Here is a 26,161-nt window from a genome sequence, read left to right on the forward strand (position 1 = left end):
TCTTCCAATGAAATTCAAACAGGAATAAAGTTGGATACTGCCCCGCTGCGTGCTGGTCAAACGAGTGCTAAATTTTCACAACTCTTTCGGGCCAAGCTCAATGAACTATCCGAACGTAGTACGGTGGATTTGTATCTCAGCACGTATAATTAACGAAAAAGAAGAAGATCGAAAAAAATACATTTTCAAAGCCATCTACTTATCGATACGAATTTCTATGATGGCACATTTTCACTAGGATCCTTGTCAAAAAACTATCCGCCAAACGGAATTCCTTCGAAAATTCCCAAACCTGATAAACAAAACGGGCTGCATCGAAATAGAAAATAATAGGGATGATTTTCTCGAAAACTATGATAGTGTTGCCATGACTCGGGTCAGAAGGAATATGTCGCCTTACTTCCACTTCACTTTCCAGGTGTTCGATCACTGCATCGAATTGGATATAGAAACCTTGTGAAAATGTGGTCCTCCGGTCACTGGCATGCAGCGGAGTATCGTCTCGCAGTGGGCATCTGAAAATCTTCAAATTTTCCATTTTCCTGACAGTGAAAATCTGAAGATGTTCGTATTTGAGGAGGCAAAAGTGATTCGACGAGTGTAACGATTACGAAATGGCATCGTGTCACGTGAGAGAGTCATGTGAGAGGAGTTGCACGTCGTGCAAGGACGTTGTTGATGGAAAATTTTTATTGATTGAAAAGAATGGTGTTCCAGTGGCCTCCCGGGGAGTCTTGGCACGAGTGGGATTTTAGTGCTTTTCAGAGGGAACTTGTGACTTTTTTATATTCGTTGAATAAAATGCATTTTTTCAGGGGAGATGAAAACGTTGAAAAATATTTGAAAAAATGTTGTTCGTCACTAGTCCGAGCATGATTTTCCTTCGGAGATGCACGGTTTGCTTGAAAACTTGGACAAAATATGAATACAAATTATTGAGCAATCCGCCCATTCAAGAGAGCCTGACGAACAGGTTTTTAAACACTCGAGCAGAGAATCATCGTCGGAGAATCATTTGTATAAAATTTTACTCGCAACTTTTATTTTCCTTCAACATTATCGAGTTTTTTTTTCGAGTTATGGAAAGCGCCTCGAAACAATTGAAAGTCTGAGCTGAGCGCTCCTTTCGTAAGTTCAGTGACCGGATCCACGGGCCGCTTTCCTGAACAATTGATTTCAAACATTAGCCCACGCAGAATGGCGCTCGTTTCTTTACAAATTCATTCCACATCGTTTGGCGAAGTGCCTCGATGGATGCATGCAAAACGTCCTTCGATAATATGTGAAATCAAGATTTATCTCGCTATTGCCCTCGCGATAAGATTTTTTTAGTCTGTATATTTATAGCGCGAAATAGCACGAGTGAGATTTTCCGATAAGTTTTATAATTCACGCGCGCGAAGAAATGAAGAAAAATTATTCCTCGCACCAGTCAATGACCTCGAAAAGGTTGCGGAGCCAAAAGTCATGGAGAAAAAATCATCTTCGAGATCTATTCGATCTTCGTGATAACAAACAGTGCGTCTCTAATCAATTGCATCATCGCGCATCATAATATAGAAAACATCACCAGACTGTTTGGCGACTGCGTATTTTCAACACTATTTTCCTCTACTCTTTATCCTCGCATTACAAGAATTAATTTACAACAGTTTTATGATTCATTCGACCTCGACGGTTAAGCTCAACGGCTCATCATTTAGTTTCGTTCCAATACGATAAAGTTTTATTGCAGCATATTCGAAACGGTTGTTGCTTTAAAATGTAACATTTGTTTTAAAATCCTTTCCAATCGAAATTTCAAACTCCCCTGACTCGAATTAAGTCCAACCGAATGTGTGCGTGCGATTAAAAAAAATATGTACACACACGAAAAAGGATGTACACAAAATTGCTTTTCTTTTTTGTCATAATAATTCGATAGTGGGACGGTGGGTGGAGCAGAGAAAAAGAGTTGTGAAGAAAGAACTAAACGAGTTGAAAAATATTGAACTGAAAACTCATTTTTCTTTGTTTTTTTGAAGCACTGTGTTTGCTCGAGAGATATTGTAAACGAATGTGTTTTCAAGTTTGTAAAGAAAATACTAAAATTATGAGTTGTCAGTACTTTAGTATATGTGCGTGTGTGTGTCTTCTCACGATAATACCCTTTATCAATCACGAGGCTCCGTTTCGTCTAAACGAAGATTCCGAGTCATATGACTTCGTAATCTCCTGCTGCTGCGGTGGATGGTGAACCAGCTACGAGAGTCCGTTTTAATCTTTTAATGGCACGTACTCACCAGCTGGTTCTCATAGCTAGCCTCGAGAGAGTGATAATGGAACAGGGGAAAATCGGGTTTTTCAAGAGATCTCGTTACGTCAACCGTCAGGTTGTAATGTATCATGAAAAAGTTGGCACGTTATAAATCGAGCACCGCGAGAGTGCAGGAAAGAATATATGTAGTGCAGAACGCCACCGGCAGGCGGCTCTCGCGGCTCGCTACCGGAATAAAAATTTCGGAAGAATATAACGCGACAGAGGTTCGCGACTGGAAGAGCTTGCGAGGGGTCATTGGTTCAAAAGAGAATGGAAAAAATAATATTCTTATCACGGAAAGGATGAAACGGGACGCGAACGATAACAAAGCGGTGATACGCTGCTCTCGTCACGAGTACGGCGCCCTCTTTCGAACGAAAACACACAACCATGTGACTCGACCCCCTGCACCGCTCAACGCTCATGTGATTCAGTATTTTTTCTCCTTTCTCATCCACTCGCGTTTTACTACTTTTATTTTTGCACAAATCCCACGTGACGGTGAGTCAGTGCGATAACACTCAGAGTTGGACGATTTTTACAACTTTTTCGACGAGAGATTTATTTCCGTTATTTTTCATATTGTTTTCTTCATGAAAACTCTCATGACGCAACTTCTGTTTTTACATGAAACTTGAACATTTTTTCTGCTGTTTGACTCTCGTCGGTAACGTTTCTCCGACAATCAAATTTACGGGTCCTCGTAAATTGTTACTCGCAATAAATGCTTTTCGTATTAGAGACCTCCCGGGACGGAAATATCACTTGTTAACGCGAGAACGGTCAACAATAATATTTTCCGTTTTCCTAATGATCCTGTCAATTGGAAAAAACCTCAAAAAGTCTTGAAGAATCATTTTTCCTTCCAACAGCTCTCGCGTATTTTATTTCTTTATTAGAACACGCTTTTTTTTTATCAAGCAGAACACGCGCTTGGAAAAGTCTCTTGGAATCATCGTGACGCAATGGAAGTGCAGTTTTTCCATAACGGGCTACGGATAAGTTATGGATAAACCGATTATAATTAAACCTGCTGCGGAAGTACTCCTTTTTTTAATGAGCGCATTAAATGCTGACAGACGATCAGAGCCAACAATTAGAGGCCGCAAAAAACGAGGCAAGCAGCCTCTCCCTGTATCGATCTCGATATACAATCACGTAAACAGCTCGATTATCGTACCATTTAATGCTTCCCACGAACGCACGTGACTCGGGGGCAGTTTAACACTTTTGAATGTTTTTACTCTCTATAATACGAGTTCAAAAACTGCTGGTAAGTGGTACTAATTATTTGACTTTCATTTTCTTTCAAAACCAGTTGATCTACGTTATTCTCGAGGAAAAATCGTTGACGAAAGAAGGATTCCGAATGAAATTCATGTTTACGGGATCATGAAAAATAACGAGAATCGTTATTAACGAATGCCTGTTAATCAACGCTCATGAAAATAGTTTTCGCGCTCTGGAATTGTCGTGAAAAATTTTCGGAAAGATTGTCTAATTTGTATTCGAGTGCTCGAACTTTTGGCGCATTTGTATTTAAGAATTCAAATTCTGGAAGAGTGTTCTGGATGAGAAAAAAGGGTGCAGCGATTGTAGCCTCGCGCATGTCGCTCCGCGTGAACCTGTGAAACGCACATTGCGCGAATGAATTGACTATTTTGGTATTCGTGATCCATGCATTGCGGTAGGTCGTGATCGGCTCGCGAAATTAGCACCAAGAACGCGGAAACCACGTGGCAAGCTCGTGATGAGTGGTGCGTGAAGAGAAACTATTCGCGCGATTGATAACAAGTATGTGCGGAGGAGAGGCGTTGGAAACTGCGAGAGCTTTTTTTGCCGCCCGTCGCCCGCGTCGAAAAGGTAGAAAATTTCGTTTTCGCGGATGCGCGAGTTTGTCCGTGGGTCGGGGATGAAGGAATTGGATTTGATTGTGGCCGATCGAGCGAAAAAAAACTTTTTCAAAAACGTTTTGTTATCGAGGGAGCTGGCTCGGTATTCCCGATGCTGAATTTTGTCTTGCCAATAAACCTCCTTAAATTTCAACGCGCTAAATCAACGAACGAGAGAAAAATCAATGCTCTCGATGCTTCGGCTCGCACAGCAGTATCTCGGAAGAGCTTTGCATATTTTCTCGGAAATTTCACTCGGACGGTTTGACATCGAGGCCAAAATCTGAGTTGGCGGTTGCCCAAAAATCGCCTCTTAATATGCAAATGCAGCCAAACATCGCGTCTGCGATGGGATGATATTTTGGTCCGCTTACGTGAACCGACCAATCGCAACTGTTAGCTCTCGCTCGTTTTTTATTTTCGGCATTTTGCATTCGCACATTGTTTTGCGTAGTGAACATTTTTCGCGCGCGAGCAGACCGTTGAGCGTCCTTCGAGCCCCTTTCAGTTCGCCGCTATCGATCCTCCTGCGATGTCAGCAGCAAATTTTCAGACTGACAGGATCGAGGATAAATTATTACGTGCTCCTTTTTTGTCCAGCATCGCCCGCTTATTTCCGGTAATTTCATATTTTTTTGACCCCTTACTCCTTCCACATTGCTTCTTCTTCTTCTTCTTCTTCTTCTTCGACGAAACCCACGCACATTCTGCGCGCGTGAAACTTAACTTTTTCAGTAAAGTATCCCTTCGTTTCTCACTCATCAAGTAGTAATAATAACAACAACAAAATTAGCAGCAATCGTTCAGTGACGAAAAATCGATCGAAATAACACTGCGACGCTTAGTAGTATTGTCGAAATTCCATATTCATTTTCACTCGAATATATAACGACGAACCTAATAATTTAATTATAACGAATAATCGAACGAGATAAAATTAACGGGCCTTTCCGCTGGGATTGTCTCGCAATAGATTTTAATTATATTTTCGATTGATTCGGTGAGTCAAGGGACGAATAAAGTTGGGACCTCAATAGCCCCAAAACTGAGCTCCAATTACGAAAATAACGAGACGGCGACGTGAGTTTGTGTCCGTGTGACGAAGAATCGAGAATTTAATTGAGAATGTTGATCGTCGGAGATAACACGTGCGCTTCGGCTCTATATATTCGAGCTTTGAAAATCGCCTGCCCACCGGTGATTCCCGCCATATTTGTGTCTCGGTGAAGCGCACGTGTACGCCGAAAGCCCGAACGTCGCACAATTATTGCACGTGACGAAGCGTTGATGCTTCCGTAGGGCTTCGGGCTTTCCCGAAGGTTAAAACGATTTGAAAAAAAAATAAGCGAGAGAGAAAACCTAATGACAATCGATGGCCGTTATAAAAGGTCAAGACGAGGGTCCAACCTCGTCAATTCGCGGTCAGAACTCCACGCTGACACACGGAAATGGATTTCACCCAGAAGAGGATCTATCAGATACTCTCGTCCATCCTCGAGCCTCTCGAACACGTTTTGGCCAACGGAGATCGCGCCCCTGCTGACGAGGACAGTGATTAACGGAATTTTGTTTTTGCTAAAGAAATTTCGTATCCCTTTTGAAAATGGGAACGCGGATCAACTTTAAATTCAAATAATTCAATCGTCGACTCTTCGAATCGAAAACTTTATCGCGCTTTTTGTTTTCGTTATCTCGTCTTGTCAATCGAATTTCATTATTCTCATTGAAATTTAACATCGGAGTTTGGAAAATATAAATTTGAAAAAATGAGAAAAGCGCGGTGCTGCCGATCCAAGTCGGACACCGATTTTCACTCGACGAAATTCAACGTCATTGGCAATTTGATCGAACAGAAAAATTCTCTCATGCGAGAATCCAAAAGCTTTTTTCTGCGTGTAAGTTTCACTTCGAGTGGTTCCTCTCAAGTGTTTTTTCCCTCATCGAGCACCTTTCGCGTTTGAGACGACAAAAAAATTGACCATTTTCAACGACTCTTCCGGCACTTGTCGGTAATAATTTTCATCGTTCTTTTTTCTCTGTGTGTGAAGCCTGAAAATGATGAGGACTCGAAGGAAAAGGACGAAAATTGTAACGACGACTCGATCAACTACTGGCCCAATTGTGACACCTCGATATGGATGAGATCCTCCGAGAACGAGGTAGTCTTGCCGATCACAGGAAAAATCACTGGATTTATACCAAAATGGCTGCGCGGTACGCTCTTGAGAAACGGGCCTGGCAGCCTCAAAGTTGGGGAGTACAGGTTCGACCATCTATTCGACAGCTCTGCTCTCTTGCATCGGTAAGAATTGAACATTATCCCTGCTGCCATTTTTCTTGCATCGAAACGCCAAAACAATTTTACTCAGGCAAAATATTTTTTTTCCATTTCATTATTATAATGTTGTAAATAAAAATTCAATAAAATAACCCGAAGAAGCGCGACCGTTAACGAATACGAAGAATCGAGGAGAAAAAATGGGAACAAGTTTGATTAAATTCTAACAGATATTAATTGGTGTCAGCCCCGATGATCCAATTTCATCTAATCTGGAAGTGAAAGTTCGTGGTATCAATTGAGTCACACAAGCCCCGAAAGTCAAGGCCGAAGGGTGGATCGAATGCGTATCAGATTGGACCTGTCCGCAGTCCCCCCTTAAATTCATTATTCAATTTATTCGCCTTTCTGCTCGACGCGCCAGAACTCGATTTGTTGTTTGGCTTTTTAAATAACGCAAATCTCGTTAATATTCATTCGAATTTCGTAACCTTTTCGTCGAATTAAAGCCCGTGTGTCAAATTAAAGAAGTTCGGCCGTCCGATAAAGTACATGGTGAAGGTCCACTTTCTTTTCCGGTAAATGATAGTTTCAAGTGCCCTGATAACATTTTGAGCTTTTAATAATATTAATATTGTGAATAAATGTTATACGGTGTTTAAGCTGCGAAAAAGTTTATATCGTGAAAAAAATTTATTACAGATTCCATTTCTTTAAAAAAAAAAAAAAAAACATTACCTTGCGGAGATTTTAAGAAAGAAAACATGAAAAAACTTGAGTTTTTGACGTGTCGAAAGCGGATGTCAGTTATTACGTTGAACTGCTGGCAACAGCTGATTGAACTTTGGGCAAATTCGAGAATCGCGGAAATTTCATCAAATTTATTATTGAGACTGACTCGCGTGCTTTCATTCGTCTAGTAGCTTCGCTTTTTTTTTTAATGAATCGACCATTCCTTTTTCTCGGTGTCATTACGCACTCATATAAATTTTCTTTCTTTTTTTCGACTATCATTAACTAGTCAAATTGAAGTATAAATGCGATCTTTTATAATATTTTTAAAGCATTTCATTACATTCTTGTGATAAAATAATATTCTCAATGTAAATGTTTATTAATTTTTAAATAATTCAGCCTTAAAATTAATCAACATGAAGTAAATGCAAACTTGACTAGTCACAGAACGACCGAGCTACTTTAAATTTTTCATGATTGTTTATAGAATGAATTCACCAACAAGAATATTTCTTAGAAAATAAGAAAGAAAAATGCAAAAAAATGCTCTTGGCAAGTAACTTTTGATGCTCGGCACATTCTCAAAATTGTTATTCTCGGTGATGCACATTAGATTCGAAATATCAGACGGTAGTGTAACGTATCAGAGACGATTCGTGCAGACCGACGTGTACAAAAGGAATCACGAGGCGAAGAGAATAGTCGTGACCGAGTTCGGCACCAAAGCTGTTCCTGATCCGTGTCAAAGCATCTTCCACAGGTAAATCGATGCGAGAAATAAATTGGTGGAAACATCGCAAAAACTTCTCCCTCGAAACTCATGATTTTTTTTAATGAAATTTAGCGTGGCTGCGGTATTTAATCCGATTGAGAATCTATCGGATAATTCGATGATATCAGTTTATCCGTTTGGCGACGAGTATTACACGTTCGCCGAGTCGCCGGTAGTCCATCGTATCGATCCAAAAACCCTCGAAACACTCAACAAGGTAAACCTTCTTTTCCTCGCTCGATAAACCGGCCACGAACCTTATGCAGTTCCATAGCAACATTCGTTTTTTCCTTTCAAACGAAAAAATGATGAATATCGACAAAAAATTTAGAGGATTTTGGGAATAAATTGTTCCTATCTGAAAAAGGGGTTTGAATGAAAATGATTTTTTGAATCATTTCAACCAGGTCAACTTGAACGAATATGTTGGCATAATAAATCACACGTCACATCCCCACGTAATGAACGATGGAACGGTTTACAATATGGGAATGAGCATAACGTCGAAAGGACCGGCCTACAACATCGTTCGCTTTTCTCCCAGTCGCTTGGAGATCGGTAATTCACTTTGTCGAATGAAATTCTTCGATCGTTATCGCATATTCGAATTGGCCGATTTGTAAATTAACAATATAAATTCAATGTTTCCAGATGATTCTGGCGAAGCGAGAGAACTGTCGATGTTCGATCAAGCGACGATCGTCGCCACGGTCCCGTCCCGATGGATTTTCAATCCTTCGTACATGCACACATTCGGTATAACCGAGAATTATTTCATAATTGTTGAACAACCCTTGGCAGTTGCTCTTGTCAAAATGCTCGCTTGCCAGTTGAAAAACGAGCCGATGTGTTCGTGCCTCAAGTGGCACGAGAACGAAAATGTAAGTTTCTCCATGTGCACCAAAGGAAGACTTTCATTGCAAAGTTTTAAGTCGCTTTCCCCCACCTTTTTAATCCCTTTCTCCAAATTCGCGAGACCAATGACAATTGCCTATTTTACAGACTCTTATTCACATTATTTCAAGAGACACCGGCAATCTCGAGCGAACATTCATCGCCGAAGGCTTCTTTTATCTTCACATAATAAACCAATTCGAAACACGAGACCGAGATTACGTGGTCCTGGACATATGTTGTTACAGGGATGCGAAAATGCTCGATTGCATGTACGTCGACGTGATGAAGGTCAGTGGAGGAGAAAAAATTCGCGCATTTTTTTCGATCGGAAGTATATAAGAGCGTACTCGTTTGTCGACATTTTCATGAAAAAACTTGGACCATTTTCGTTTTTTTTTAAATTTTTGAATTTTTTTATTTTTTTTATCGACAGAATATGCACAAGAATCCGGACTATTCGAAACTCTTTCGAGGTCGACCACTGCGCTTCGTCTTGCCAATGAAGCAACCGACGTCTGACATTCCGACCGAGCACAATCTCGTCAGGGCTCGGACGGTTAACCAGAGTCTTGAAATATTCGAGAATCTCGAGAATCGAGACGATTTTGAGAGAGCCGATAGTCCTGCCGATCGTCACACGACAATCACGAAAAGTAGTGAAAATTTCGAAGCTACGGACAAAGAGAACGTCCTCGCTCGACGGGCGACCGCCCACCGACTCCCCGACGGCAACGTCTTCGTCAAACCGGAACTCCTCTGCGATCTCGGCTGCGAAACGCCCCGGTTGAATTACGATTCTTATCTAGGACGGGAATATCGCTACTTTTACGCCATTTCGAGCGACGTTGACATCGAAAATCCTGGAACTTTGATCAAAGTCGATACCGTTACGAAAACGAGAAAAATATGGCACGAGAAAGGGCTTTACCCGAGCGAACCGATCTTCGTACCGGATCCAAACGGAAAAGTGAGTGTTTTTGATCCTCTCGAGACCCTCCCTCGACTCGTGAAACAATTTCACTAACCCTCGATTCTCCTTTTACCAAAATAGAACGAGGACGAAGGCGTTGTTTTGAGCGCTGCAGTCTGGGGCCAAGAACGCGAAACGGAAGTTGCTCTTCTCATCCTCGATGCAGTCAGCATGAAAGAGATCGGACGCGCGAGTTTCGTGACCCCTGGCCCCGTACCGAAATGTCTCCACGGATGGTTCAGCTTCGACAATTGATTTTCTTCCTCGTCATTTTCATTCATCGTTGTACTATGATCACTTTTGTTTTGTTTTTTTGTATTCTTTTCGTTCGAACCATTTTCACTCTCATTTGTATTGATGAAACCATATGTGATAAGTTTTCATGCTCTGTATTATTAAAAACTCGAATTATATATTTGGATACGACTGAAAAAATGTCTTCTTCTTCTTCTTCTTCTGATTGTAGAACCTTTTCATTGCATCCTGACCGTTCGTCGATCGATTCGCGAACGTCGCTGTGAGGATCCGAAAAGCCATTCGATTTCAACCTCTTTTTTTTGACATCTTCGACTTGATTGTTGAGAAGCGCGGCTCCCCTCGGAATTATAGGCAATGCAATTTTTAGTATTACAATTTTTTATTTTTTTTTTTTTTTCCCCCAATGTCAATCCAATTTACGTTCTTCAGCATCACAGTGATGATGAGTTTTGAAACGAGAGCGAGTTGCAGTGAAATTTGGAGGTTCTGGTTACGACGCAGCAGCAGCAGCAGCAGCACTTTGTTACAAAAACCTCGGTAAATGCGAATTGAATAAATTAACTTTAATGTCTTTTTATCGAGCATTTACAGTATTTACAGGTGACGAAAAGGAGGCGATCAACGCATTTTACAAATAATCATCGAAGGAGGAACGCGCTCAGCGCTTGATAAAAACAATCGCAACGACATTATTTTATTTATTGCTATAAATATACACGCACACGCACACATATGTATGTAAATATATACACGTGTGTTGTATAGAACGAGATGAAATTTCGATGGAGTTTTATCGCACGTTTCTTCCATATTTTCTACAATCTCATGATTATCCTCGTCGTCAAGGGTTCTCGGATGGAATGTAAAAATGAACGATTGGCAGGCCCGGCCCGGAAAATCACTAGTAAACTGTGAATTTACCAAACCTTTTTTCACAAAATTGAAAATAAAAAATATTTACGTACATGAAAACGTTGACGCGACGACCATTAACCATTTTTCAAGATCGATACGGGATCCTCGAGATTACGCTTTTCTTTTCTTTTCCTCTTTCATCTCATGCGTATTGATAACAATAATAATAACAACAATTATCTACTTAAATTAAAGGCGATTCGTTACTAAATAAAACTTCAGCGTATCGATTTGGTTTTTTTGTCTGCACACTGCTCGTGTTCAGTTACTTTTGTTCACAATTAAAATTCTTTCGTTGGCGTCCCGTAAAACTTCACGTTCATCAGGTCGCGTCGCGACCCCCTCGCGACGCGACTATCACAATTTGTTACACGTTTTTTTGTTCATTTTTTGTCTCTCGTCGTAGCGTTTGGTAACTTTTTTCAATGCAGCTGCTTTCAGGGCTCAGACCTTTTCTAGCTTGTCGTCCATGGCGTCGGTTTCCTCCGTGTTTGTCGCGTTCAAGGCTGTTGTCACAATTACACCACCGTTGTCCGTCGATTGCTTCCCTTCTGCCGCTGGCTCCTCCACTTCGCTTCGCGGCAAACTCGACTCCGATATCGTCCCGTGCATCTCCTGGTGTATCGGCAAAATTCCCGAATTCGCATCTTCTATCGCTTTACGTAACTGCAAATAAACGAGAAATTATTCGTAATTTCGTTTCGCAAGTTGTTTTTCACTTTACGAAGCTTTCGCATCCTTGCTCGTGTATCTGCCATTTATGCGCTCAGATTTTCAAATTCAAATTGTGAGAAATGGATAAAAAGGAGGAGTGCGGAATGAAATTTTGTAAATTCTAACACATTTTACCTCTTTCAAACCAACGACGCCGACCAATCTACCGATCGCTGTGACGTAAGCGTGATTCACACCGACCATGCTGAAAAGGCTGTGAACTTTGAGGAGCGAAGTTCGTTCGACCAGCTGGAACGGTGCCGGGTCAATGTGGCATCGTGAAAAATCAACCTCCAGGGCCATTTCACTTTCCTCCCACCGTTTTTGGTCTTCCGCCGACATATCGATCACTCTTTCTCGTGGCTAACGGTAAAACAACGTTACGAATTAGTGCATTTAGAAACATCGCTGTATAGTTCGGACATGCTCGAGGTGCATGCTTTCGCGTTTGGTGCTCACCAGTTGGACCTTCTTCGAAGTTACCGAACTGGTGGACAGCATCGGATGGTGCGGCTGAGGATTCATCTCGTCGACGCTCTCTCGTCTCGTGACTGCAACGTTGTTAGCCGAGCCCAACTCCGGATCGGGATCGACGTCCTGAAGGGTAGCCGATTTTCGGAATATTGCTTCGAATGCGAGACGAATTCTGTGTGCACGAAAAACCGGAAATTAGTACATTTCCATGGTTTTTTTTTTCCTTCAAGCAAGTTGAAAAATCGAACTACCAGGAAAAACAAAATTTGCCGGTTACCTGCTTTCGGCACCGGTGACGGTGGTGTAAGGAGTGACCGCTGGACTGACCAGTGGGCTGAACCCTTTGAGCGTGAACGAGTTAGTCTTCTTTAATATCGACTTCTTGGGTTGGCAACCAAAAATCGGCGAATGATATGTAGGCTGCGACAAAAAAATTGTTGAATTATTGGAAAAAGAGGAAAATGAGAAAATGGCGAGGATCGAGCTAGAAGAATGAGGAAAATCTCACGTTTTCTCCATTGCCAGGAGTCATGGACAAATCGTTGACGCTCTGGCGTTGCATTTTAAGGATATCCGGCGCCGGAATGACTTCGAATCTCGAGGGCCTCCGAGTTCTCTCTTGCTCTCTGAGCTGCTTTTCCATCTCTTCTCTGGCTCGTTCCTCAGCCTCTTTGTGCATTTTTTGTGCAACCTGAAGACGTCTCTCGCGACCAATGTGCTTCTCGATCAATTTAATTAGTTCGAGCCTCTGTATCGAGCCCAAAAGTATCATCGATTCGGGGTTATCGACCAGCGGGAAACCTCGCAATTTTCGATTTTCTTTCAGTATTTCTTTGAGCTTCTCGTAACTTATGCCGTGCCATATGTGCCTGACATCGCGCACCATGAAATCTTCGACGTAAACGTTGTACATGCCTGAAAAATATGGGCAAGTATGAGCGGAAGATTCTTTCCAAGGATAATCGCGTTCGGTTCTGCCTTCCTTGATTTTTTCGCAGATTTCGATTCAATCCCCTCTTTCTTACCGATCAACCGATCCAACATTCGCGCGCATGAAAGAAATTTCTCAAATAAAATATAAATATCACGACGAGCAGGATACAAACAGATTTATTCTCGAATCGCACTCATCGAACTGTCAATGATTGTCAAAAATGAATTACCCGAGCTCGAAGGCAGTAGATCCGGCAAATACGGCAACTTCTTGATCAATATAATACTGTCGTAGATGCTCGGCTGTAGGAGAGCAGCGATCGCGTTGCTTATCAGTACGGCGATCATGATCGGCACGATGTGAGTTATCTGACCGGTCATCTCGAATATGATGACGCTCACTGAGATCGTGTGCGTTACTGCACCGGAAAAGGCCGCTGCGCCTACGGTCGCGTATCCACCTGTTGTTGTCAGAGTGAAATAAACCATCGTAACGATTTCTCGAGATAAAAGATTATTGGATCGTGAGATTATTCGGACCTGGTATGATCGGCGTTATGATACCACCGTAGCGAACGCCCGTTGGCCACCACAGGGCCATCCCCTCGCCAACGGCACGTCCGAGGGCAGCACCGATTTTGAAAACTGGAATGAAGATACCCGAAGGCACGGGCACCGTCGAGCTTATGATGGAGAATACGAACTGGAAGAAACGGAACGTGCCCGAGAGCTCGTGAGACGCTGGAGCGTAAATAAAGGGGTCGAAAAGAAAGTGGGAATATAGTGACTACTTACTGTGAAAAGAACGAAGCCCAAAAGCCCGACGAAGACGTCTGAATTAGGGGTCGACCAGTGCTTGACGACGCTCATCTCTTCGACGCTAAGGTCGCTCTTGGTCCACGTAAAATTGGTGAACAGTCCGTGCACCTGGTCGTGGGTGTTCAAATCACCGGCCATGAACTGACCCAGCCCTAGGGGAAAAGATACGGAAGATACGAGAAGGGAAACGATGCCTGGGTAGAGAAATCGACTGGAAAAAAAACGATTTTAGAGCGTTACGGTTGGCAAGCGATCGACGAAAATTAGCGAGCGAGTAAATACGAACTTTTTTTGAAGGAAACTGTTCATGCTCTTGTTTTTCCGCATGAAAATGACGTACTGACGATGGAGCCAGACGTAGAAAGCGCCGAGCAACCCGCTGCCGACCCCGATGAGAGCAAAGGCGAAAAGCTCTTGAGGGTCGAACGGAAAATCCATCGTGAAATTCGTAACGAACATAGCGGTTATCGTTTCCTCCCGTTGGAACCAGATCGCCAGCAGTCGAAACATCGTTGCCCCGCACACCGCGGTGAAGAAACCCCGCCAGTAATTTCTCACCGCAAAGTAAACGGTGGTTACTTCGATGCTGAAGAGCACGCCACCGATCGGTGCCGCGAAACAGGAGGCCACGCCAACCGCACACGCCGCTGCCAACATCTCGCAGTTTCTGCTCTCGTTCTCGTAAATCCCTTGGAAACTCGTAACCAGCTTGGACAAAAGAGTCGCGACGATACTCGCGATGTGCACGAACGGACCTTCCTTCCCGAGCGGCAAACCCGAACCCAGCGTCGCCGTCAGCCCCACCACTTTTGCTACCAGCGTTCGAAACGTCAAATATTCTTTCAAAGCCACCCCCCGCAGTATTGTCTTCATTTCCGGGATTCCCGAACCGATACTCTGCGGCGCTACAATGTGCACGAAACCTGCACTGAACAGGATCAGGCAGACCGGCAGTGACACCCACGCGAGATACTGAAGCGCCGGATGCGACGTCAGATCCTGATACAGCCATATCCTGGCTGGTGAAAGAACAACATTCTTCAAATCGAGAAACTCCGTTTTTTTTTCGTATGAAATACAGAAAGCGGAGAGTCTCATTGAATTCGAAAAGCTCCAAATCTGCATATGATTTTTGACAATTCGCGGACGAGTTCTCAGCGAAATAATTATGAGAATTGAGATCAAGACGAATGCGCGGAAGCTTATTCGAAAGATACAAACGTGAGAAAAAAATGATTTACTGACCGTTGTTGCACATAGAAATTCCTCGGTCCATCGAATAACTCAACAACGCCATGATGACGCCGAGGAGTGCGAGGAATACCCAGTCTTCGCCCAATCTTGCGCCTGTGTGTTTCCACGCGAAAGCGAGAAGTCCGACGAGCTTCTTGCACAGCGGCCCTCGTCTCGATTTTCTGAGATCCTCGGCCCTGACCTTGTCGAGCTTTCGTCTCGCTTTCTCGTGCGATTTGAGCCTTCGTGCTTCTTCTTTAGCAAATTCACCGAGATCTTTCGTGTACCGACCATACATCTGAGGATATATTCAAATCGAATTGATTTTAGTTGCGATACTTTTCCTCGAAATTTTCATATCAACCGAAGCATTGAAAATCATCATCACAAAATGCAGTTTACAAAATCGAGCTTCGACTCGAAAACATCCATTAGTGCGCGATGTTAATTTCTAAAATTACTTTTAGCTTATTATTCATGTGCTTCGTTTTATTTCAACGTTTCAACTCACCTATCGATTTCCTTTTACCGGAAAAGTCCAATCGGCCCGATTATTCGTTTATCTCGCGAGTTACCTCATTTCAAATGTATTCGAAGCGTAAAATTAGTGCGAGATATCAATTGACGGTTTGATTTTGTTCGATACGATCGGGAAATTATTTAAAAACTTTCTATACGACTCGATAATGAGAAAGCGTGGCGTGTGGAAATGTATGACAAGAAATATTTGCACACATTTCTCTGTTGAACAATTTATTTAATGAACTTACTACACGATCAACGCTGCCATTTGGATGGTGTGGAAATTGGAAAGATTGCACGCCCCTAAATCAGCGTACAAAGTGAAATTCAAAGAACTCGACGCGAGCCAAAATATTTTAAGAATTCTCCGGACAATTAATCTTTTTTTCTTCACTTCTCTCTACTCTCGTCCACGCGAATTCATTATTTTTAGCGTCGTTTATATAGAAACTCAAATGAGGCTGAGCCATTCGTCGATCGTGATGAAGGCAAAAATGCATTCTCATTCGTTATTGATATTGAGCGTTAGCAAAAGAAATGAATGAACCGAAGACTGCATGGCCACGATTCTACAATGATTTTGTCCAAGAATCTCTAAAAAATCGGCCCACCGTACAAAGCGCTTTTTCTCAACTTGAAACAATGAATAAGCACATTTTTCACGCTTTCAACCGCACGCAAATCCAAAGCGTATGTGCAACGATCTTGCTGCGTCTTAGACTTACAACGTAGTCATCGTTACAGACGAAGTAGGCCCTGTTAAGGCAAGAGGCCGGCATGAGAATGGGGGATTCCTGTTGGTGCGTGGACGAGAGCCCGGCTCCTCGGGATCCGGGGAATCCCACAGTTGGAAAAAATACTTTAAAGATCCTCAGGTAACTGAGGCGTCGGTAAAGCCGCACGGACCACTGGGGATCGTCGAGGGTGCATTTAACATTTTCCGTAAGAAGAATCGTTCACGAGAAACGGCGAGAAGTCGCGCGGAGGAGAGTACAAGTTCGGGACGAGGGGAAAAGAAGGTTTTTTTTCCGGTTGCTTTTGAAGGCTATTATTCGTTGGAATACGCGTAAAAGTTTATCTCGCGATACAATCGCACTTTCGGGATTCATTCGCGCGCTCGGCGTTTGTCTATATATGAACGAGGCCGAACTGACCGACGTCGCCGAAAGTTTCGGCGACTCTAAAACTCAGACGAGATGCGAGGACCGATGCACGCACACTTCTCGGCTCAGCCTCCTTCCTCGTCTTCGTCGTCTTCGCCTTCGCCCTCGTCGTCTTGCTCTATCGTTGAATTCATCGAAATTTGGCAACAGTTGGAAAAACATTATTTTTAGACCACTAGCTACTGTGGCTTTGCATCGGGGGAGATGCGGAGACTATTGTTTATGCACCAACTCTTTCTGCCTGTCTCTTTCCATGGCATCCCCGATCCGCGAGATTCGATCGAGCCAATCGCAACGATCGATCTCTATCGCGATTACGTCGAAAGGGCGATTTCGACGTCGTATCATTTGCGACGATTTCGGTCCGTTTGTTGTCCGCTGACTTTTCAATTGCGTCGAATCTCGTCGCGGAAGCCTCAACGGCGCTTTTTCGGTGTTAATAACTCAAGGATATGACAATCGGTATTAATCGAACATGCGAACAACGATGTATTCGGCAACACGAAACTCGTAATACAGTATTATAATGACGATAACAATGACGTACATGATTTTCTTGGGGCTTTTTCATGATCGGAAAGGCCCGAGCACGTTGGACAAAATTCGAACTTGCTTCAACGGGGATCCGCAATCAGACGCACGCCCCTTTTTATTCTCCTTTGTCCCGTTAGGTTTTTCATGTTTTACTAATCGCGTGCGCTAAAGGATTCACTTTCCTGTTATTAAACGAAATCACGAGCAAGTCCCCTTCGGGCACTGCTTTCACGTACTCTTCGAGCTAAGACCTCGCTTTTGACTGACTCCGCTGTCTCTCTCTCCCACGTTTATTCCGATACCTCGAGTTTTGGCAGCGTTCGATCACAACTCACTTACTTATGACTCTCCTCAAGGGTCGTATAGGATATAAATAATATGCTAAGGTAACGAGCAGATGACTGCGAGGAGCGTCGGTAATATCACACGCGTTCGAATTCTTCACGGTGTATTATCATTTGTTAAAAAATCTTTTCATGCGATTCTAGAATTCTAGAATTCTCAAACGATTTAACACAAAAGGAGAAAACATTTTTTTTTCTTCGTGACGTTTTAGTGTCAATGGATACCGGCAAATGAATTTCGAATGTTTGTTTCGTCGGTGTAAACAACTTTTCGAATGTTATCTGATTTTTGGAGTCAACAAACGAAGCTTGTTTACGCACGCAGCAACGATGGAGTTTGGAGTCTCGTAAAATTTGTTCTCTCGTTACTATTAATTTTGGTGTCGTCGCGCGAAACAGCGCTACACATAGAACGCTTCGAATTGACGTCAGAAACGACCACGTCCTACTGGGCAATCGGCCCCTAATCCAATTTTAGTAATTGGGCCTACACAATTAGCTATTCTCTCTATAAATAACTGCAAAACGAGCGAGGAAGAAAAAATTTGTCATTTTTTTCGGGTGATTCCTGCCAAAACGAGACAGCGCGTTTTCGGTGTTTACAGAACAAACGAAAACCGTCATTCACTGCTTTTCTTTTTCTTACTTTTCAGCAAAAACAAAACGCGAGTGCAATTTTTTTAACGAACCTATGACATCGAGATTTTCGGTTTCGTCTTGCACCGCGAATTTCGCATTCCCGGGCTCGTTCGACCGGAAATAGTACGACAAAACTAGCATATGGAAGAGTCATGCTTACTCGCATGAAAATTTATAAATAAGAATCGTACACGAATATTCCAAGATCAACACAGAAATAAATGTTTCTCGAAAATTTATTTTCTCCATGATTTCTTCTGATGAATATTGCACAAACATTTTCACTTAAAATCCCATTCGGTCAGTCCCCAATGACTCATAAAACGAGGCATTTTTTGGGGGAAAAACGTAATTGAAAAATAAAACTAATGACGAAATAACGAATCGCTCCCTCCACTCGTTTTCTATTCGAAATAATGCGGCCGTTGCGTAATCGTTTGTGGTGACAAATCGATTCGCGATTGATTTCTTTTCTGTTATCATGAATTATTAATAAAATAATGCATCCTCGGTGCAAGGGAGAGTAACGCGGGCTACGGTCGACCAGCAAAGGTGCTAATGAAGTCACGAGTTCGCAGCTCTACCTGCGTACACAAACTCGTGTAGTAGCACCCGTATACACGTATATTTCTATATATAAATATGCAAGAAATGCAATCACGCAGTCACATGACGAATTTCCATGCTGGTCACGCAAGCCTCATATGCATAACGAGTCCATAAGCTCTCGTCTCCGTTTATGTGACGAGAGACGCTTTTGTCATGTGCGTATATAGGATGGCATCGGTCACAGAAACATTGAATGAACGCTATGCCATTTTCCTTTTCAACGATTTGTATAACTTTATCAAGCATCTTGAATCTTTTGCCACTTTGGCTCGTCATTTCAATGCCGGCTTTGCGTTTCGATTTTGTATACATTTTCGTGTGATTTTCATTGAACTTTTAATGTGAAAGTATAAATTTTCTAATGGCTCTAATGTTTTGACTGGATGACGGCTTTTCGAAAATAAAACTTGCGTACGAGTTTCGGTCATAAAATTGAGTAAATGAAGAAAGAAAAAAAAAGAAAAGAAACGATTAACGCAGTTATTGAAACGAATCATGAATAATTCACGAAAAAAAATGAACGCTGAAATCAGCTGTTCGTGTTGACATTCACATTCTCTCAACGAGTCCCCGCGCGGCTGCGTGAAAAAGTCACGGGACACCGTCGCGCGTGGTGTAAGGAGAGGAAAAAATGAAAGGAAATAAAACGAGGAGAAAAAAAATCGTTCGGCAGCCGTATCACGAGGTGCGATTAGTGCCTCGCTCTCTGTTAATTTCGAAAAAAAATACTCGATAACAAAATCACGTGCGCACGAGTTAACGAGGCCGGTATTCTGTAAAATGCTTTCAGCGAGAGAAAAAAACAAGGAACGATGAATTCGCAAAGATTTGAAAGAAGAACGAGGAATTCCTTGTCATTTTTTTTTCTTCCTTAAAATTGCTAATAGGAAGAACATAAAAAATGCCAATGAGTATTTTAGCATTGAGCGAAAAACGAACGGTAAATAATCTTTTGGGAAGCTTCAATTGTTCGTGAATTTCAAAAGAATTTCAATGATTCCATCAATTTGACGAATAATCAGACATTTGTGCCGAAATAATGGTACAAGACGCGCAGAACCAAAAACAATATTTCAAAGATGAAGATTCAACGAAAACACGAACACTTATTTCCTAGAAAATTGATGGTATTTGAAAATAGAACAAAATAAAATCTGCGCTCGCGTTGGTAAAATGACAAAAGAAAATCCATCTCGAAAACTGCGGTTTTTTGGCAAGCGTCGCCGTAATTTTTGTCTGCGAGTCGTCTGTCCCGCAGCCCCTTATTCCTCTCCACCTTCCCAACTCGCCACCTGAGCGAGTAGTTGAATTATAAATAGTACACGCGACGTCGTTCATTGCCATTGTGCGATGGTTCGATGTATAAGTATTTGCATGCTTATATACATCGAAGAATATACGTGGATTGCGACAAGATTTTTCTGCCAGCAGCTTTTATCCGTCGCGTAAATAAAACAGATCCGGAGAGGAATCATTCGGGAAACGAAGAAAGGTGAAATAATTTCATTGTCACGGGAGCCAAGATCATCTCAAACGTTTAGTCCGTAACCCAGATTCACAGAGTGCAATAAAAAATACGATGAAATGGTGCTCTTGTCGTAGTGCGCATGCGGCATGCTTCAATGACTCTTGATTTCGTATCATAATTAGTACATTCTTACAATGGTGTTTAAGTAGTCGAAGGGATCGAACTCGGGCTGATCATCTTCGGGACCCGGCGGAGGGCAAGGGTAGAACGCTTGCGAGGGTCTGACGAGAAAAAATGATGAATTCATATGAAAAAACCTATCGAAGGAGGTCCGAATTTGCCTGCATACTCGGAATAAAAATTCTTTTTCATCGCCCATGGCTTTATACCTGTGAGGTCGATTCGTGCCCTTTCCCTTCAATTTCGCCATGAGCCTCGTGAACTCTTCCCACTCTTTGTCGACTTCCTCCTCGCTCCCTTCCGGATGGATGTTCAAGAGACCGTCCTCCAGGAGTTCTTTCTTTCCGCTCTGAGCCGCCATTTTAAACTCTCTTTCTTTTTCACACGAATCTCGCAAAGCCACTCGCGAAGAAACTGCTCTCTATACAATCTCCACGAAATCCAGAAGCATTCGAGACAGTCACGACGTTTAAAGCTGTACACTCGCTCACCGGAAGTTCAACAACGAAACGCACATTTTTACTCTCAATGCTCAAGGGCTCCCCGGACGACAATTTTCACGATTATTATCCTCGGCGTTTATCTCCCGTCAATACCTTCTCATGGCGCTAATTAATTTTCAAGACGATCAATGGCCGATCGGACGATAAAAGATAAAAAAAGCAACGTTTCGTGGAGACACGCCATTGCCAATGGAGGCAGTGAGTCACACTGAAACTAGCATCGTGGCTTGACCAACACCAGAAGCGAACTCTCATTCGGCCGCATCAGCCTCGGTGTGCCTTCAATTTATAAACTCATTAGTCCTCTCGGACTATCACGGGACTCACTCGGACACGCCAATTTTACGCGCAATCCTCACCGCACGAATTGTCGCACACGTTCCAGCGCTCTGTCATCCTATAAAAACTAAAACCAAACAAAATACCTCCATGCGCTTCCTGACACGCGACCTCATCAACTGTCCCGAAAGTCGCTCTTCCCATTCATCGTTTCATCATTCTTTTACTCAAGAAAATTAGGCCATTAATTCAAATCTAATCTGTATGACGCCGGCTCGATTATCTTCGATTGTAATCACCGCGGGAAGCGAGCTTCAGAAACATATTTTCAAACGTGTCGTCGCGTTGTTAACCGCGTCATTTTGGGAACGACCATGCAGCATTTTCGACTCGTATAAATATATTGGCGTTCGGCTCAAATAAACGTTTGTGACAAAACGAGAATCGATTCCACGCTTTCGATAATGAAAAACTCGACAGTACAAAAACACTTTTTACAAAATAATTAAGAAGAAATTCATTACGAATGAGCCGCGAAATAAAAAAATGACTGAACAAACTCCAAAGAAGGCACGAGGAAGAATCCTAAGCAGGAAAATGAACTGAGCCGCGTGTTTCTGACAGGGACTGTACAAACTTGGTTCCGTAATGGGCCACTTCCCTCCCGAGAGTCCGGTGAGCAATCGGAGGCTGTGGGTTATGGCTGTGGTAGTGGGTAACAGTTGCAGAGGGCTCGTAGGAAGCTGACTTCAAAGTCACGAGTTATCATTGATCAAAATTACCACGCAATTTGACACGTCTTACAGGCACGACTTGCCTGGCCCTGCGTTAAGCCTCTCGCACGGTGGGGTTAACCTCGAGCTCCGAATTCTCAATTTTCACGAAGCATTCTATTTCCTACTTGCAGCGCCCTTTTTCCCTTGTCGTGCGCGCCGGTTAATTGATCGTCGTTTCATTTCATTCGTGCACTCCGTTCTGACGTTTTACATTATTGTTCGTCGAGCTCTTTCGATCTTCATTGATACGATCGGAGGGAACTGGTAGAATTTTCGATTCGACCGGTCCTTGACACGGTTGGAAAAAGTCGCATTTGTCGCGCTGATTTCGGTTTTTATTTCGGTAAAAAAAATTGTATTCTGATGAATCGAATGGCCGAGGTTTCGCGTCTCGAATATGGTTATCGTTGGTCGAACGCTTGATGAGCTTACCTTGGACATCGTAACTGCGACGACAATGAAATTTTTTTGGCACAATACTCGTTACGATACGCGAGGATCTTTCTTTCACCGTGGCAGAGATAAACTGAGACAGTTTTTAAATCTTGCATTGCAAGAAAGCCCGCTTTTTCATTCGGTGGTAAATTAAATCCTCTATTTGTCGCGTGCAACGAACAACGGATCTTGTTTGATTATTGAACAACGAGGAATACAGAGAGGTGATAATGAAAGTAGCGGAACGTCTCGACTCCTTTGAAAAGGGTGCCGCTTCATGGTCGACTTATTATTTGAACTCGTGAGCAAACAGCCAAACAACATAATCGCGAGATGATTAAGGAATAAAAAACCAATGAAATCCTCCTGGAAATCTGTCTTGAAAAGGGCGGCGTTTTTTCCTCCCCTGAAAGTGCGCCTCGTGGCTCATTTTGATTGATCGAATGTCAAACAAATAGCGAAATTAGCTGAAATTATTGAATTTCATAATGTTGATAAAGAATCAATTTATTTTTCACAATATTCTTTATTCATCTTGAGTACGTGAGTTTGTTTTCAATCCGTGTATTATAATACGGGAAGAAAAAATAAATAGGAAGCTCAAATAGTATAGTTATACATATGGAACGTAAAACCTCGGATATGAATGATGATTCAGCTCGCAGTCTACGTTTCTGACTCAGTAATTTAATTCATTCCAGGAATAACCGGAGCGACGAATCTCGAGGAGCAAGTGGAATGAGATTAATATAATTGAATTCGCTAAAAATCTAGATTTTTTTTTTTAATCAGCTGACTGATTAAACTCGAGTTGACACAAAAAATGTAAGCGACAAAAAATCTTGGTTGAAAACCTATCAATAACGAAGGGCTCGATTATCATTTTAATTCGTTTTGAGCTGCGGAGAGATTTTTAATATTTCACCGATTCGAATATAACTGAATCGATCACTGAATTTCGTAATAAAACTGTTGTGCCTGGATCTTAATTTGTTTAGCGAGCGCATGGGTTCCATGACCCCTCGCGATGCCCTGCCAGCCCTGTCGCCAGTATTCGTATTACTTCGTAGGTATTGCACGACACTGAATTACTTAATGCGAGTTAACTGCGGGGACACGAAGAGCAATAAATTACCATCCTCGAATGCATCGCGCTTGCCCATGTCGTTGCATTTTGGACAGATCATTTTTTCAATTAGTCTTCCTTCCTGTTTAGTCAAGTGAGTCTCTCTCCCTTTCTTTCTTTCTTTCTTTCTCTTTCTTCACCGTATTATATTCAAGTCGTACTGCTGATACCGTTGGTAATCGTTGCTTGAAAAAAAGTCACTCGAAGTACAAAATCGAGGGTTTTTGCTTGAAAATCATTGAAAAAGAACATTCGAGGGATATTTTTCTGCTAATAATTGTTGCAAAAATGGCAGCTTGAGAACATTTATCGATTTGCGTGAAACTGTGCGCAAAAAAATCCCAACACGGTGTAACCATCGATCATTGCTACCGAGAAAAATAGTTGAGTCCAAATATCACGTGTAAGCTTCAAGAAAAAACGAGCATTCGACGAAAAAATAAAAGCGAGTGAGATTGTACGTTATCGAAAGAAAATACGCCATTCTCGGTACTCCGTTTTGACGGGAGTCACGTCGTGCACCACTTTAATATGCATAAATATCGAATTTTCGATAAAGCCAGACTCCTCGTCAAGCAACAAACATTCTCAGACGCACAAACGTAAGAGTCACATCGATAACTCTTTGAACTCGATGCCACATAAAAGACCACTTTTTATTCCTGATAATGGCACCCAGTGGGGGGGGGGGGGGGGGGGCAGCCGTTACAACTTCATCAAGAATTCCGGAACGTTCGAGCCAATAACTCAAACGATGTGTCGCTGTCCTCTTTAACTGTGAATTATTATGAAAGAAGATGAAAAAAATAATCATTGTCGCGACTACCAATATTTCAGCAGCTGGTCGCAATATTCTTTGCTGTTGTTTTCGAGCTTTTCTTTTTTCAATTGAATAAAAATTCATGAATTTCCAATGTTTAGGAGTCGATCTTCATTTTTTTCATAACTTTTTTTTTCTCAAATAACAACTTTTAGCGGCACAGCTCGCTTCGAAATTCTTTGAGAAATAATAAGAAACGTAATTGCGTGAAAACATTTTTCTTTTGGATCTTACAATTGAGCAGTTGGAGGCGGTTATAAAACGCTTGAAATTCAAACTAATTTGTCGCAACTAATTTGAAGCGCAAACTGCGGAATGAAGTTGTGAGAAAAAATAATAATGTTCGTGTCGGTGTGCACATGATCGGTGATTCTGGAATAATAAATCGGAAAAGTAAAAGCGCAGGGACGATATCGCAACAACAAATGTTGTACCGCGCATGGTCATCGAACTCTCCCCCGCCGTGACAATGAGCCGTGAACAACAAACACGAGTATCAAAGTTCAATGAAAATAGAACCGAAAGTGTGGCGACGAACTGGGGCATCGTTTGAAAAAAAAAAGGAGAAAAATATTCGACGAGCTCACCCGAAAGTCGAGCTTATTGACAGAGCTCTAATCTCGTTTGCAGAATCAAATAGAATCGTTGGAAGGTGATCGCGCGTGTTACATCGCCTCGTGACGATAACGCCCGCCCGAAATATCGGAGGCAAAGTAACCTCCAAAAAAGCGGATAAAGTGAGAGGCATTGTGTTTGCGTTTCACTTATTTTTCGACCTTGTGTGTTCCATGGCTACGAATATTTAGTCACATTTTTTTAGATCAAACGCGAAGCGTCATTGGTGAAGATTGACAAACACCGCGCGCGCGTCGTGCTAATAGGAAAAAAATATACGAAACCGTAGATCGAATTGCCTACTGAGAATCGAGGTTTTTCGTAGGCTGCAAAATCTTTTTATAAAAACTTGGTAACGAGCGAGATTGTTGCTATAAATTATCAGCAATGTTCTTCCGCATCCACGCGTCAATTCTCGCTTTCGAGATATTGCGAAAAAAGTCGAACTTGCACACAAAAGTATGTAATGGATTCAATTCCACATTGTGAGCTGTCGCTTCATTATTGACGATTACGATCGGCGCTTCGGCACGCGCGCTCGCAAACCGCGCATTGTACAGGAACTTGCACAACTGGTCTTCGCCTTAATAAAAAATCGAGGCCCGAAACCTCGGCGAGCTTCGAAAAATATTGTACACGCAGAAGAAAGAGCGAAGATCGAAACCGCTTTCGAAAAAAAATCAATCGGAAAATATCCAATGGAAGAGGAAAATTGGAATAAATCTTCCGGCAGCTTCGCGAAGAGCGTTTTTCCTCGGAGCTCAAAATGCCCGTTACATCAACGATCTGGAGTTTTCATGCGTAATATCGAAGCGTATATGAATAAAGCGGAGAAATATATGTGCGTGCCGCGATCGCGTATAAAACTTGAAGCAAATGAGATTCGACGAGAGACTCAAGGTCATCCTGTTCGTTTCCGATCGAACTACATATCAGTTGCGTCATCATATTATCCGTCC

The 26,161-nt window shown here is 42.3% G+C and overlaps 2 protein-coding genes across 7 annotated transcripts; one reads left to right on the forward strand and one right to left on the reverse strand.

Annotated features, from left to right (window-relative positions):
* Window positions 1-4,674: 4,674 nt before the first annotated feature.
* On the forward strand, window positions 4,675-10,103 carry ninaB (neither inactivation nor afterpotential B). 2 transcript variants are annotated; one of them, XM_043425165.1, is made up of 9 exons: window positions 4,675-4,810; window positions 6,240-6,493; window positions 7,818-7,964; window positions 8,049-8,193; window positions 8,384-8,534; window positions 8,628-8,857; window positions 8,979-9,161; window positions 9,307-9,840; window positions 9,925-10,103. In XM_043425165.1, the coding sequence occupies exons 1-9, from the start codon at window positions 4,724-4,726 to the stop codon at window positions 10,096-10,098; spliced, it is 1,905 nt and encodes a 634-aa protein (XP_043281100.1). In that variant the 5' UTR covers window positions 4,675-4,723; the 3' UTR covers window positions 10,099-10,103. The 2 variants fall into 2 exon arrangements, with proteins under 2 accessions (XP_043281100.1, XP_043281099.1); XM_043425164.1 differs by lacking the exon at window positions 4,675-4,810 and adding an exon at window positions 5,597-6,086.
* A 540-nt stretch (window positions 10,104-10,643) lies between these two features.
* ClC-a (chloride channel protein 2) lies at window positions 10,644-21,379 on the reverse strand. Of its 5 annotated transcripts, XM_043425159.1 has the most exons (12): window positions 20,858-21,377; window positions 20,662-20,749; window positions 15,202-15,487; window positions 14,243-14,975; window positions 13,933-14,167; window positions 13,678-13,840; window positions 13,368-13,598; window positions 12,713-13,119; window positions 12,482-12,624; window positions 12,190-12,376; window positions 11,866-12,093; window positions 10,644-11,682 (listed from the first exon to the last, which is right to left on the reverse strand). In XM_043425159.1, exons 1-12 carry the CDS (start codon window positions 21,007-21,009, stop codon window positions 11,461-11,463), a joined length of 3,075 nt encoding a protein of 1,024 aa, XP_043281094.1. In that variant the 5' UTR covers window positions 21,010-21,377; the 3' UTR covers window positions 10,644-11,460. The 5 variants fall into 5 exon arrangements, with proteins under 5 accessions (XP_043281094.1, XP_043281093.1, XP_043281095.1 ...); XM_043425158.1 differs by having other exon boundaries at window positions 20,662-21,379; XM_043425160.1 differs by lacking the exons at window positions 20,662-20,749; window positions 20,858-21,377 and adding an exon at window positions 16,437-18,808.
* Between the last annotated feature and the right edge of the window lie 4,782 nt (window positions 21,380-26,161).

Source organism: Venturia canescens, chromosome 7 (genome assembly GCF_019457755.1).
Source record: "Venturia canescens isolate UGA chromosome 7, ASM1945775v1, whole genome shotgun sequence".
Lineage (NCBI taxonomy): Eukaryota > Metazoa > Arthropoda > Insecta > Hymenoptera > Ichneumonidae > Venturia > Venturia canescens.